The sequence below is a fragment of the Pleurodeles waltl genome, chromosome 2_1, assembly GCF_031143425.1.
Source record: "Pleurodeles waltl isolate 20211129_DDA chromosome 2_1, aPleWal1.hap1.20221129, whole genome shotgun sequence".
In the NCBI taxonomy this organism is placed as follows: Eukaryota; Metazoa; Chordata; class Amphibia; order Caudata; family Salamandridae; genus Pleurodeles; species Pleurodeles waltl.
The window spans coordinates 364,764,906-364,779,626 of record NC_090438.1 but is presented as its reverse complement, the minus strand read 5'-3'; the positions used below and the strand labels follow the sequence as shown (position 1 = coordinate 364,779,626).

Sequence of the window (14,721 nt, the reverse complement as noted above, 5' to 3'; positions counted from 1 at the left end):
GCATAACAGTGTGCCCTCTGCTCTGCCCCATGCCTGCAAGGAGAGCATCCATGAAGAGGCCGCTGGTGGAATTGCCACCTTCCACTACCGAGTAATGAGCCTCTTTGCCAAGAGAAGGGCCAGCTCCACAAACTTCATCACTGCCCTATATTTTAGTATGTTTTTATAACCCCAGAATGAAGACCTCCCAGTTGTGAGGGAGGACAGCACCTGTGCAGAGAGTTATGACTTATTTCCAGTATGTGGCTAGTGTTGGACAAGACCAGAGCATGTTTAGTATCCTTGCATCTGCGGTTAGACAGAGTGGGCAAGCTGCATCAGAACAGTGGAAGTATCTATTGATATTACAGGGGGTTAAATAGGCCCTCTGCAGTATGTTGGATTGGATCAAGTTAAAATGTGTGGTTCTGGACACTATAGAGAGATATGTTAGCATAATCTGCCAGTTGCTGTTGGTACAGGCACAGCCCAAGGCTGCATCCCACTGGTCTTGTAGACGTGTAAGGGAAAGGACAGTGTGTGACACTGGAAAGCCAGCGGGTTTTATGGCCACCCATTCCTAATGTGTGTAGGTATTCAATGACCAGATGATGTGTGGGTTCCTGTTGTTCCTCGCCCCAATTTTGAGTTAGTATGGCGGAAATAGAGACATTCAGCAAATATTGACCAGGTGGAAGTTCCGTGCCTGCCGTGAGTTCGTCTAGTGGGAGAAGAGCGCAAGGAATAACAATACTTTATATGCAGTAGCACATTCCTCTTGATGTCGGGGCTCTAGGAGTTGTCAGGCAAATCCCTGTCCCACCCTTCCCTGTTCAGTGGTGGCCGCATTCATGAAATGCATACTAAGGAGTCTCTTTTGGGTCTTTAATTATTGGTCAAATATGTCTGTGGTGCTAGACCCCCAGTGCCCCACAGGCCTCGTTCCAGTCTTACCCTTCTCCGTCAGTTTGATAGTGTTCAGCGGTACAGCGAGTGCCCTCTTGGAGGGTACTCCTGAGTCCAGATCCTGTTGGATGAGCCTTGCACGGCTCATGCATCAGCACCAAGCATGGAGCAGGCTGTCTCCTCCGAGCAGCACTGCCGGCTTGTCCACTGATCTGCCAAGACGGCACAGTCACTCTTCCCCTAACCCATCCTGTGGCTCCAGACTGGAGCTCCAGTGAGGTGGTGACATCTTTGGCGGGATTTTGCGATCCTCAGTGAATCAGTCAGGTGCAGTTTGTCGGCATGACTGGTCATGGCAGTAATCCTCTCGTCCAGGCCACAACTTGAGCACTCTGCCACAGTGGTGCCGGCAACCCTTCCTGGACAATGGGGTCACCAATCTCGGTGGACACAAGTGTCTTTCATGCAGCAGAAGAAATACATTTGAAAGAAGGCCTTAGCTTTGACACATGCTTTTACCATCTTGTCAAGGAAACTCAACGGGTGTTCATATCACCCGCTCCTAGCAGTCACTGCCTTAAAGTCACTCCCTACTCTCACCGATGCCAGTGTGGCCATGCAAGGTCTGGATGCTGCGATTATAGACAAAATCCAGATGAATACATTAAGACGAGTTTTCAGTCTACCTCAACACACATCCCCAGCCCAACTGTACCTACAATTTGGTTTAATGAGGCAAGACCTGGCCAGAAGAGCTGCTTCCATTAAGACCTGGTACAAGATCAGCCATGCTCAAGACAACATGAATAGTGCCCTCTGGACAGTCGTTCAAAACGACCGGCAATCAGTGCATAATGCATATTTGTATACTTCCATCAATCTCCCGAGTCTGAAAGAACTTTGGGAGGCCAGTGTGACAGATGATTCCTTTAAGAAGGGAACCTGTAGGGCTTCAAAACGAATGCTATTTATTGAAGGTAAAGTCAAGGTCAGTGCACATTAGCTCATGTGGCTGGTCATAAAGTATTACACCTCATTGGTCCTAGCTGCATACCTTTCATTTGTGTTCTCTGTGCAAATTAAACACAGATTAATGGCCCTACGTCTGGGTAGTTTACTGACCTTGGCGATTGCACCAGCATGGAAGCACCCAAGTTTAACCCTATGCAGGCATTGCAACGGACAGGAGGAAGATCTTATTCATGGCATTTGCATTTGCCCCCAGCGGTGGAACCTCTGGTAGAAACCCTTGAAGAGAAGCTTGAAAGACAGAGCCATTCAGATGTGTAGGAAAGCCCTGGTAGCGTGTTTCAATCCAAGTAACTCGCAGCTAAACTTCAAATTCCTGGCTTCAGCACTGTCTGGACTTCCTGATGCTCCCTGACCTTCAACTCAAGCTGGCCATCAAAGGATTATGCCAGGAAGTCCCAGCAGAATTTATGTCCTAAGAATTGCGAACTGCTCAAACTGCCCATCATATTGTTCAGGTTTAAAGGTCAAAGTTAAATAATCACCAACAAGTACTTTTTATCCTTTTTAATTAGTTGAAGAACAATCGCATATGCTTGAGTAGTTGTATTATGGGAATGGTTTCAATTACCCACGATTGTCTTAGAAGAGTGATGGTTTTAAGGAATCAGATAATAGATATCGGCTCGTTTTGAGCAATCTGCAATATTTCCTAAGAAATATTTAGCCAATGGATTATTACAAGCACCAATGCACTTTTACAGAATATGTAAATTTTATTCAGAAGATAGTGATGGGGTCATAACGTTAAAAATCTTGATCTCTCCTGAGTAGTCTGTGAATAATTTCCATCTGTTGCACCCTTGTGTGGCAAATAAGTTTGAGAGACCGGCACCTATAACTTGTGCAGTATGCAGCCGTAGCCACTTAATTCCAGTTCCCGGCATTGAAGCTACAGGTCAGGCTATTTATACGAATCACTTTAACATTCTTTCTTGATAATGATTTGATCATGCCTAATCTTGTATAGTTATATATGTGTAGTTGTGTTTTACTATTGTAATGATTTTAATTAATCAGACAAACTTGAACTTGACTGGCGCAGTGTTAAGTGAAAACACCCGCCCGCCAGCAAACTAATGTTCATATTACACACTCGGCCTCTTGAGATCTGGGAACTTGTGAATTTGATGTGGTCCTCTGAATTTTGTGAAATTAATGCAGATTGAATAGCACTGAGAAATCAATAGGGTTGACATTCTGATAAATGCTTGTTTACAGGATGATCCATTTTTCAGACACTTTAGTAAATTTAAATAATTTCGATTTTGCAAAAAAAAAAAAAAAAAAAAGTTTCTACATATGTAAGTGTTATGTGCTAAAACTCGTTTTACCCATCTGCGAATTTTGTGACATGGCTCCCAGAAACATTGTTTTAAGTTGGAATAGTAAGGCCATGATTTGTCACCACAGCCTTTTTTCATTCTGCATCATTTGACCTTTCACCCACCATCCATTGTTTGTTTGCAGTTAAAGTGTAAGCTACTGCATCTTCATTTTGTACAGTTGTATCGTGGCAAGGAAATATGTGTAACGACTTGTTCTTTAAAATCAGCCTTTCAGACAGAAGGGAAGCTATATTTAATATTGGATTTTCTCAGGGGAGGCGATGTGTTCACGCGATTATCCAAAGAGGTACGTATCTGAATATTTAATTCGTTGCTTTCATTCCAAAAATGTTTTATTTTTGTTTGTTCTTACTAGCCACAATCAATATCTTTCGTACTGCTGACAGAGTGGTAACGTTTAGGATATTGTATTACCTCCTCATAATTCTGAAAAAGCTATTTTCAGCAGCTTGACAGTATTTGTTGTATAGCAGAGGCGCTCACGTCAAGACTATTGTGTCATAAAAGGACATGTCATCTTTTTCACATAATGGCTGTAGTACAAAATGCTGGTTTGGGGGTCAATGCTGTGTTCATTGGCTCGTTAAGATTTAATGTCACATGATCTATTTTTTCTGAAGCTTCCACCAATATTGGCATGTACAAGTTTACTCTGAAAGCGAGGCTAATGCACGATGCTCAGGATGGGGTGTCTGCTTTCTGTTATTTTGTGTGGTGATTAATTTCCTGGAATAGATTTAACGTTCCATCTGAAAACAAACAAACTTGTCTTTTATCTTAACTCGGTGGCTTAGTATCTGAACAGTAACATTTCCAACAATGACAAAAGATAATTTTCTAAGCCATGCAAGTGCTTTGACCTTGCCTTAATTATACGATCCTTACTTTGCCTTTCTTTTCACTTGAAAATCAGCCCCTTATCTTTGATCATATGCACTATTATCATTCCGCATGGTTGAGAATCTTGTTTTCTTCCACGAGCATGCCCCACCCTTCATTTCCGGGACCGAGTTCCATAGCAATGAATCGAACTGTGTCTGACAATGATTGTTCCGCACAGGATGTGCTCTCACCGCTCATGTGATCGCCATACACTACTGTTGTTGTTGGAACTTGTTGCTGCCATCGCTCATGTGATCACCAAGTAGTACTTTCGCTGGAGATTCTGGCTCGCTCCATCATGCTTTTAGGCTGTTGCGTCTGCTGTCCAACAGCCCAAGATGCATGTTAGGACCTGTGCACACATTGTCTGGAAACTGCCATTTTCACCACATGGTCTTGTAGCTTTTTTTCGTTGTTATCGTTACTTTGTGTCCACCACAAATTACTGCTGTACGGAAATGGACAAATTGTTCAGACTTTGTGCCAGTAGACGACTTCTGAAAACTGGCCTCTAGGTTGAAGTGATGCTCCATACCGTAATATTGTTCTGTATAATGTATCACTTGATTATGTCTGAATTGCATTTTTCCGTCTGAAGCCCTAAGTGGGTAATATTATAAGGAAACTGAACCCTAAGTGGGTAATTTTATAAGGAAACTATGCAGTGATACTGTGTACACAAATAGTGTTTGCTTATTGTTTTAAATGTAACTGCTGTAGCTCTGATAAGAGTGGACAGAGTACACTCCTCATGAAAAGATTCTTAACATATTTGATCATGCCACAGAATTCAGTGCTTAAAATTCCAGTTGTTGAATGATGAGCACCACAAGTTAAATTTTTTGTGGCTCAAGTGTTATCAGGCTTAGTGTTATTTAGTTTGATATAACTTGGTATAAAATCGGGATCATCTTTGCCAGCATTGCAGTCACTCACATTGAGGCTACATCTGGCTCTCAATCCCTCTAAGCTATTTTAACCTATCTGCTTGCAATCAGGTGCGTATTTCAATCAGTCAGCAGTATGTGTAGCGCTGCTTATCACTCATGGGGTCTTAAGGTTCTGTCATGGGGGTGAGGATCAGTCGAAGAGCCAAGTATTGAGGTCCTTCTTGTACCTGCCTTCGATGGATTGGTAGCATGTTCCAGGCCTGCGCTGTGAGATGGGAGAACGATCTGCCTCCTACTGTGCTCTTCCTGGTTCTAGGGGTGAGGGCGAGGGCAAGTAGAGAAGATACGAGTTGTCTGCCATGGGTATAGAAAGATAGGTGATGGTTGAGATAGGCTGGTCCAATATTGTGCAGGACCTTGTAAGCGTGTGTTAGAAATGGGGTCTTTGGCAGTCAGGTTACCCCCTGTCCAAGCAAGAACCCTCACTCTAGTCAGGGGAAAGGAGAATCACCCTCCGCTAACCCCGCTTACCCCCTTGGTTGCTTGGCACAAGCAGGCAGGCCTAACTTCAGAGTCTAGGTGTAAAGTATTTGGACCAACACACACAGTAACTCAGTGAAAACACGAGACTTGTTTAGAAAAATAGGTAATATTTATCTAAACAAAACAAGACCAAAACGACACAAATCCACCATACACATGTCAAGTTATAAATTAAAAAGCAAAAAGAGTCTTGAATCCTTAGAAAACAGTGCTAACACTGTTAGAGTGAAAAAGTACCTGGGTTGTGTCAAAATACCACACAGGCGAGTGTGCGTCAGAAAAGGTCAGCACTGCGTCGATTTCTCACTCGCAAGTGAGACCATGCATCATTCCTCCTCTGGTCGGGTCAGTGTGTGTCATTTTTCCTCTCGCAGGAGAGTGATGCGTTGATCCAGACAGGCAGGCTTTGTGTTGGTTTTCCGCACCCAGCGACGTTTGTGTTGAAAATCCAGTCGCACGGTACCCGAAAACCGCACTATGTGGGGTTGCGACGTTAACAGCCTCCCTCAGCAGGTGTTGCGTGTCGTTTCTCCAGCTGCGTTATGACGATCTTCCAGCCTCGATACAGGTTGAGCATAGATTTCAGCCGTGAAAGCCGGTGGCGCGTCGTTTCTCAGCCGCATCTCGGAAGATGTGTCAAAAATGTCCCCACATGGCGGTCTGGGTGTGGATTTTCAGTCTTTGGCTGCCAGCTTCACCTTTCAAGGGCCCAGGAACTGGATAGGGCACCACTTGGCAGGGCAGGAGTCTCAGCAGAGAGTCCAGGTGCTGGCAGGGGAAGTCTTTGATGGCCCTCAGACTTCAACAACAGGAGGCAAGCTCAGTTCAAGCCCTTGGAGATTTCTTCCCTTTGTTCCCTTTCACAGGCAGAAGCAGCAACTGCAGGATAGCTACACAAAGCACAGTCACAGACAGGGCAGCACTTCTCCTCAGCTCTTCAGCTCTTCTCCTTGCCAGAGGTTCCTCTTAATTTTCAGAAGTGATCTAATTTTTCAGCGGTTTGGGTGATCTTCTTATACCCGTTTTGGCCTTTGAGGTAGGCCTACTTCAAAGGAAAGTCTCTCTTGTTTGTGAGATCCTGCCTTGCCCAGGCCAGGCCCCAGACACACACCAGGGGGTTGGAGACCTCATTGTGTGAGGGCAGGCACAGCCCTTTCAGGTGTGAGTGACCACTCCTCCCTTCCCTCCTAGCACAGATGGCTCATCAGGATATGCAGGCTACACCCCAGCTCTTTTTGTTTCACTGTCTAGAGAGAGGTGCAAACAGCCCAACTGTCAAATTAACCCAGACGGGGAATCCACAAACAGGCAGTCACAGAATGGTTTAAGCAATAAAATGCCTACTTTCTAAAAGTGGCATTTTCAAACACACAATCTCAAAACCAACTTTACTAAAAGATTATTTCTAAATTGTGAGTTCAGAGACCCCAAACTCCACATGTCATCTGCTCCCAAAGGGAATCTACACTTTAATCATATTTAAAGGTAGCCCCCATGTTAACCCATGAGCGAGATATGCCTTGCAACAGTGAAAAACTAATTTGGCAGTATTTTACTGTCAGCACATATAAAACACATTAGTATGTGTCCTACCTTAAAAAGACACTGCACCCTGTCCACGGGCTACCTAGGGCCCACCTTAGGGGTGTCTTAGATGTAAGAAAAGGGAAGTTTTAGGCCTGGCAAGTGGGTACACTTGCCAAGTTGAATTGGCAGTTTAAAACTGCACACACAGACACTGCAGTGGCAGGTCTGAGCCATGTTTACAGGGCTACTAATGTGGGTGGCACAAACATTGCTGCAGAACCACTAGTAGTATTTGATTAACAGGCCCTTGGCACCTCTAGTGCACTGTACTAGGGACTTACCAGTAAATCAAATATGCCAATCATGGATAAACCAATTACATACACATTTTGTATAGGAGCCCTTGCACTTCAGAACTGGTTAGCAGTGGTAAAGCGCCCAGAGTAACAAAAACAGCAAAAACAGAGTCCAGCACACTTCAACAACCTGGGAAACAGAGGCACAAAGTTAAGGGAGACCTACCAAGGATGCCAAGTCTAACAGCATGTGTCAGGAGCTGAAGGTGATGCGTTAGCTGATGAGGAGCCAGTGCAGATCCCTAAGGTGGGCAGAGATATGGCTGTGGCGGGGGATGTCTATGATGAGTCTGGCTTCTGGTTTTTGAATTCCCTGGTGTCTTACTTGGAGCTTCTTCGTGATGCTGGTATAGAAAGCATTGCAGTAGTCGAGTTTGCTGCTAACAAGTGCGTGGGTGACCGTCCTTCTTGCCTGGCTGGGGAACCATGTGAATATCTTCCATAGGAAACAGAGTGTGTGGAAGCATGACGACGAGACAGCATCGACTTGGCGGGTCATAAATAGCGTGGACTCCAGGATTATTCCCAGGTTGCATGTAAGGTTGGTGAGCGGGGGGGGTGCTTCCAAGGGCAGTTGGTCACCAGGAGTCGTCCCAGGCAGAGGGAGTGTGGCCCACGATGAGGATCTCTGTTTTGTCCGAGTTGAGCTTGAGGGAGCTGTTTTTATCATCCAGTCGGCAACTGCTCTCTTTCCATGGAGTTGCTCTTGGCTGTTGATGGTTCGTCATTGAGGGAAAGAATCAGCTGTGTGTCGTCGGTGTGGGAGACTATGTTGAGGCTGTGCTGTCTGCTGATTTTGGCGAGCGGGGCCATGTAGGTATTGAAGAGGGTTGGGCTCAGGGAGGAACTCTGGGGTACTCCACAGCAGGTTTCTTTTGGTTCTGAGAAGAATGGCGGGAGTCTGACTCTATGGGTCCTTCTGGTGAGGAAGGAGCAGATCCACTCCAAGGCCTTGCCGCGGATGCCGGCATATTTCAGTGTGGTGCATAGGGTGGTGTGGGATACGGTGTTGAAAGTGGCATAGAGGTTTAGGAGGATTAGGGCAGCCATATCTCAATGGTCCAGTATGGTATGGATGTCATCTGTGGCTGTGAGGAGGGCAGTTTCGGTGCTGTGGTTGCTCCTGAAACCGGATTGGGAGCGGTCCATGATGTGGTTAGCTCTGGCTTAGAAGCCCCCAGCCGGTGCAATTAAATGTCAGTGCGCCGAATACCTGTTCTCGGTTGTCTAGAATTCACATGATGACTCTTTAATCTGCTACCAGACACTCCCTGCTCCTTTATTTCATGCCTGCATTCTCCCTTTGCGTTGTGGTTTTTATCTTTCTCTCTCTCCATCTTGCCACTTTTGTGTTTGTCCATATTTTGCTCTCCGTAAACGCCTAATACAAAAAAAATAGGTGCCGGTCCCCAAAAATGAGTGCCGGTGGCAATCACTGGCTCAAATTAAGCACCGGTTGTCTCAGAAAGAGCCCAGACGTGGGTCCCGTGCTCACTGTGCCACTGGATTCAAGCTAGCCTAGCTGATGAAGGGTGATACCCTGAAAACGGTCCTAGGATGCTTGTTGCAAGTCCACGGAGGACCTGGCTTGGCAGTTCGGGCTGGACTGTTCACATGAGGAACAGGGTCAAGACTGATTTGCATATGGCTGGGTCCAACCTGGGGTGGCGCGGTGAGCAAAACAATGATGGATTTAAAAAAAAAATATATGGATTAAACCCAGATCTGTGTGACTGTGGGGTGAATGTTTGATTTGCTCTGCATTTCCGTCCATCATCTGTTCTTTTTGCATAATACATATACTCAACAAAATTTTTTCACTATCATTCTGAAGTAAAAGAATATATATTTTTAGTTTGTACCTACTGATTAATTCCTTAGCTGGGCCGCTTTTATGCTTTGGGGCACTTTCAAATAAGTGACCTCTAAGTTGTGAAAACTAATACAAAATACACAAGTTGCTGTCTAGCCTGTGGGAAACGTTGAAATTGAAAAATGTTGCATTTGCATAACTCAAAGTGGCACTTGAAGAAAAAGAATAATTTTCACACATTTAAAATTTAAGGAAATATTTTATTGGTTATACCTGCACAAATCATATCCTAATTTAATTTTTATCAGGAAATTTACTGTTAGTATAATGTGTGCTTTATTGTTAACGTGATTATGGGCAAGGGTGAAACTTTGTTTTTTTTTTATTACCTCTTGTTACTGGGAATTGAAGCACAAATCAAAAGGTAAATCTGTACAGTTCTTATTAGGTTATGTTTACAGAGGAAGATGTGAAATTCTACCTCGCAGAATTGGCACTTGCTTTGGATCATCTGCACAGCTTGGGAATTGTGTACAGGGACCTGAAGCCAGAAAAGTAAAGTACAATGCATTCTTTGAACTCCATAATGTTATAAGTATATATTAATGCACCCTCTCATATAAATAACTTGCATTTAACTACTGGTAGTTACAAATGTTAAGAATAGTGGCTTCTTACTTTTGCCCCAGTCTATATATTTAATAATTAATATTAAAAAAGGAATACTTCTGTTCACATAATATTCTAGTAATCTGTTTCTGTTTAAACAGTAGTTATTAAAGATGTATTTAACAACTAATTTTAGTTACTGTTTTGTTTTATGCTTATTTTTATATAACATATCTTGTGTTATGTGTATTGGTGAATGTGGATTTTAATTTTCAGCATTTTGCTTGATGAAGCAGGACATATCAAGTTAACAGGTAGGTCCAACCTGCATAGCAAACGTGTTCATACTTGCAGTAATGTTAGCAGTACTTCAGTGAAATGTAAGAGAACCAATTACTTGTTGTACCTCCATAAGTATTTATTTGCTTTTCATTCATATTCTTTGTAAGTCTGAGCTGTTATCATACAGTCCAAAAAAGCAATGATATGCCGTCCTGAACACCACTCTAAAGCTATATTGCCTGGTATCTTTTAAACGCAACCATTCATGATGCTTTCATTTCTAAATGTTAAAGCCCTTTTCATGTAATACTCCAGGTGCTTCCCAGACTGACTTGTTTTCTGTAGGCGATGCCACCGGGCCCAAGACCTAACATCAAGCTGTCAGAGTTTTTCCTGGTGGCTTCTGTTCCAGCTGTGTGCATGCACGCTAAAGCTCTTGTCACTGCTTGAAATCACTTTCACGTGTTAGCAGGGAGATGGAAGCTCAGTGTGAGTGTACTTCTGTAAATGTACATCATTAACAAATACTGCATTTCCACCTCGGAATCTAATATTTATCCTGGGTACAACCTCCCAGGGAATCCATAATGTAATGGATAAAATCTAGAGAAAAATAGCAGTTGGGCGAAAGCAATTATAAAATTATAGTGAGAGTTTTACAAAAGTAATATGCACACCCAGAGACAACATTTCAAGTGAAACCTCTGGGGTAAACGTGCTTATCTGTTTAGTTTGCCGTCCCTTGATTTCACAATTCTAAAGCTTATACTAACTAGCGTTCTGTTCAAGACCCTGCCTTAATCCTGTGCACAGTGTACAAAGTAGCATTTCTCAGCAACCAAAAATGAATGTATTATATTTCCACACAATTCCATTATGGCCTTATAGCCTGCCGTAGCGGGCTATACAGCATTAAAGGCATGCCCCAGTGTTAAAGACCTGAGCCGAAGGCGAGGGCCTTTGATAAAGGAGCAAGACTCTAATGCCGGTATAGCCCAGCTACAAAGGACTATAAGGCTATTAGAACATTTTGCCACTATGGGGCAGAATGCTCTAATATATAAAACAAAGGCCTAACGGAGCTTGAGGGGATTGAAACTTAAATTCCCTCGGGCTCAACTGTGAACAAAAACATTGACATATTGGCGCTCCAGGCTTCTACCGGCTATTAGAAGCCCAGAGCCGTTGCAGGCTCTAAGGGTATTAGAACATTCTGCCACTAGAGGGCAGAACGTTCTATTAAATAAAACAAATTCCTTGTGAGGCCTTTGTTCACAGCTGCTGCTGTGAACAAAGAGAACATTGGAATGTTGACGCTCTGGGCTTTTACCAGCCAGTAAAAGCCCGGAGCACTCCATTGTCTGCAATGGAGCTCCCAACGTTCAAATGCTCTAATTCTAGATCGACTTCATTGCATATTATATCTACAGTCAAAGCTATTTTAAAGTATCATGACTCTCCTGTACTATTTTGCCTCCTCCCAGCAATGGGTCTGAATCATTTATATAATGTTGCTATGTAATGCAAAGGAGGTCAACTTTTGTCAGATTGCAATAAGCCAGAAAAAGCCCTAAAGAAAATGACTGTTAAACAAAGAAGCATTCAGGGCCAGACTTGCATGATAATGATAAGTTGCAAAAAATGGCAGATTTTGTGGTCTTTCAAAGCAAAGGAAATAACTTTTTGTAGGAGCACTTATAGATTTTATATTGGTACAGCGAGAATAATATGACGTCAACACTTTTGTGCTGTGACACACTTCTGATGGTGTGTTGTGGCTTCTCAAAAATTCATTCTTCAGAATGTGTGGTTTATTGTAAGAATTGGTATTTCCCCTCTTCCTCTTAGATGTGAATGGCATTATTTGAATAGTTTTCCGCTAGGCACATATTTATCGTCCAACACTGCTAGTTCTAGTTTTGATTAAAGGCTCAAGCCGTTGTTTTCTATTAGAATGTATGGCTCTATGATTCATCCAAATATGATTGGTCAACACTCTTTAATAATAATATCTCTTAAATGTCATTTAGGTTACTGTTTTATCTTAGAATAATATTGAAGTTTTATAGTAGGGCATACAGTTGGTGCATACATTTGGAGATCACACATTTGGCTGTTCTTAGTTAAAGAAATTCTCTTAATGATACTGTTCTTCCATTAAGCATTTAAGTGAATTTATCGGCCTAGGGTACACAAGCACACACACTCTCGTTTTCTCTTTTAAAATCAGACGTTCATTGGACAGGCATGCATGTCCGTCCAATGGAAGCCCACCTTGTATTCTACGTTTCTGACTCTTTCCCGCACCCTCATGTGCAACTTTGGTGGAGAATCGACCAAAATCGGTAATATTTTGTAAAGATCCCAATTCATTCACATTTTCAACTTTCTCCCAGATCCGCAAAAGAATGTAGCACCGTACAATACATCGATATCTTCAGAGTACCCTGTTTGTAAAATTAATTGCTGGCTTGCCAGCGATCACATCCGTTCCTACCATGTTTGCAGCTTCCCACCCCATGCCAACGGGGACATTCATATGAACTGAATGAATGTTGTTTCAGAGTAAATTAAAAAGCTTCTATGATACAAGTTACCAAAATTGAATGATTTACATATCAATCTCAGGCTGTCGGTCTGTTTATATTTTGACTAACTACACCATACTGCAGATTTAATGCAGCTCTCTCCATTATTTTTTCTATTCTGTCAGTTCTTGTGTTAAAAGTATGCAAGAATTGATTTCAGAAAGTCAATGCTCAAATGTACTTCAAGGCAATATCATCTCATTGAGGGCTGTATGAATCAGGCTCTGACAATAAAACATGGTTGATTCTGATACCTTTGTGTTTTGTTTTCCATTGCATAACATTTAGAGCTCACACTCATACACTCATTGTAGAGTTGTTCCTTATATGTAGTGTTCTGAGTGGAGTGGTGGTGGACATTTTAGGAATGTGTAACTACTTTTAGCTTGAACCCATTGAATTGTCAGGACTCGGGTAAAAAACAGCTAAAATAAAAGTGTGTGTGTGTGTGTGTGTGTGTGTGTGTGTGTGTGTGTGTGTGTGTATATATATATATATATATATATATATATATCTTAATCCTAATGCAGCTGACTACTCCCAGTGCTATTATGAGGCGATGTGGGAGAAAAAGGCAGACCACCCAAGTATTCACAGCTCGGAGGGGGAAAAAAAAAAAACACCAGGTGCTCTACATTCCAAGATGAGCAGTGATTTTTTTTTTTTTTTTCAGCAAATTAGGGCTATAGTTAATTTGCTTAATCCCAACATGTTTTGGCCATGATGTGGCTTTGTTCACAGGATGCCATTCACAACACAATTAGAGAATGAATTCAAGAATAACATGACATGTATAAGTAGAGGAATCATTTCTATGCAAAATCTCCCTGTAATTACCATTAGAGGTAGTAATATTTTGCCTGGATCTACCTATATGGCACATAATTCTTGCTAATTTATATCTAGAATGCATGTTTTGTCTTAAACATTTTTATAGGAAAATCATTTTTTCAATGAACTGCAACAATTCGGACATTATGGATGAACTATGTTAATCTATTAGTCAGGTATTAATTGGACATGATACTTTATTACTGGGTTATAAAAATCCTTAGTATGACTGGTTTTGATTGTACACCATAGCATTGTTGCACTGTGTTTGACAAAGAAATACATTTCCCAGGCATTCTAAGGGGTAGAGTAATGGCGCACTTCTAATAGGGTATTTAAAATCACAATGAGGCTGTGAATGACATTCTGTGAACAAGGCCTCACCTTGGAGTGCAGAGCCACTGGTGTGATATTTTTGTTTATATTTAGAACAGTGATGTATGTATATATGTATTTATTTGCTTAGAAGTTTCATTCAGCCCTTTCCTTACCATTGGAGGAGAGATCGCTGCCGAGTGCTCCCCAGAATATAATTGCACCATCTCATAATAGCCCCAGTATAGTATGTTATATGTTTGTCATATTTCTAGAATAATCCTATTTTAAAGCATGATTTATTTTGTAGACTTCGGACTGAGCAAGGAATCTGTGGATCAGGAAAAGAAGGCGTACTCATTTTGTGGCACTGTAGAGTATATGGCTCCTGAAGTGGTAAACAGACGGGGTCATACGCAAAGTGCAGATTGGTGGTCTTTTGGTGTACTTATGGTAAGAATTAGTATAACACTACTTACCTTGCAATTAGATTGTTGAATTGTAATAATTGATCTATATAAGTGGCATTTCTAGGTGATGCTATTCTGAATAATTAACCAAGACTAGTCTTATATGCATGGTATTGGCTTGGGTGTATATGGCACTAATTATGATTGTGTACTCTGTGGTTCAGAGGCCATTGTTTTCATTCAAAGAAATCTGAGTAGTTTTCAATTCTAGGATATGGCAGAGTTAAATTATGGTAAAATGTCTCACTTTTTAAGTCTATCCTTTCAACAGGTATAACTGTTGCCAGACTCATGCTTCCTGCAATTCTAAATAACATGTACATATGCAAATGTTTTGAGTCTGCTCTCTTCA

General features: G+C 42.1%; 1 protein-coding gene across 1 annotated transcript in view; it reads left to right on the top strand.

The window, feature by feature from the left end:
- Positions 1 to 14,721, top strand: part of RPS6KA6 (ribosomal protein S6 kinase A6) — a 322,514-nt gene that overhangs the window by 118,098 nt on the left and 189,695 nt on the right. The window contains exons 6-9 of the mRNA XM_069212593.1: positions 3,470 to 3,549; positions 9,723 to 9,829; positions 10,160 to 10,197; positions 14,210 to 14,352. Of these exons, the coding sequence (XP_069068694.1) occupies positions 3,470 to 3,549; positions 9,723 to 9,829; positions 10,160 to 10,197; positions 14,210 to 14,352 (368 nt within the window). The remainder of the gene's footprint in view (positions 1 to 3,469; positions 3,550 to 9,722; positions 9,830 to 10,159; positions 10,198 to 14,209; positions 14,353 to 14,721) is intronic.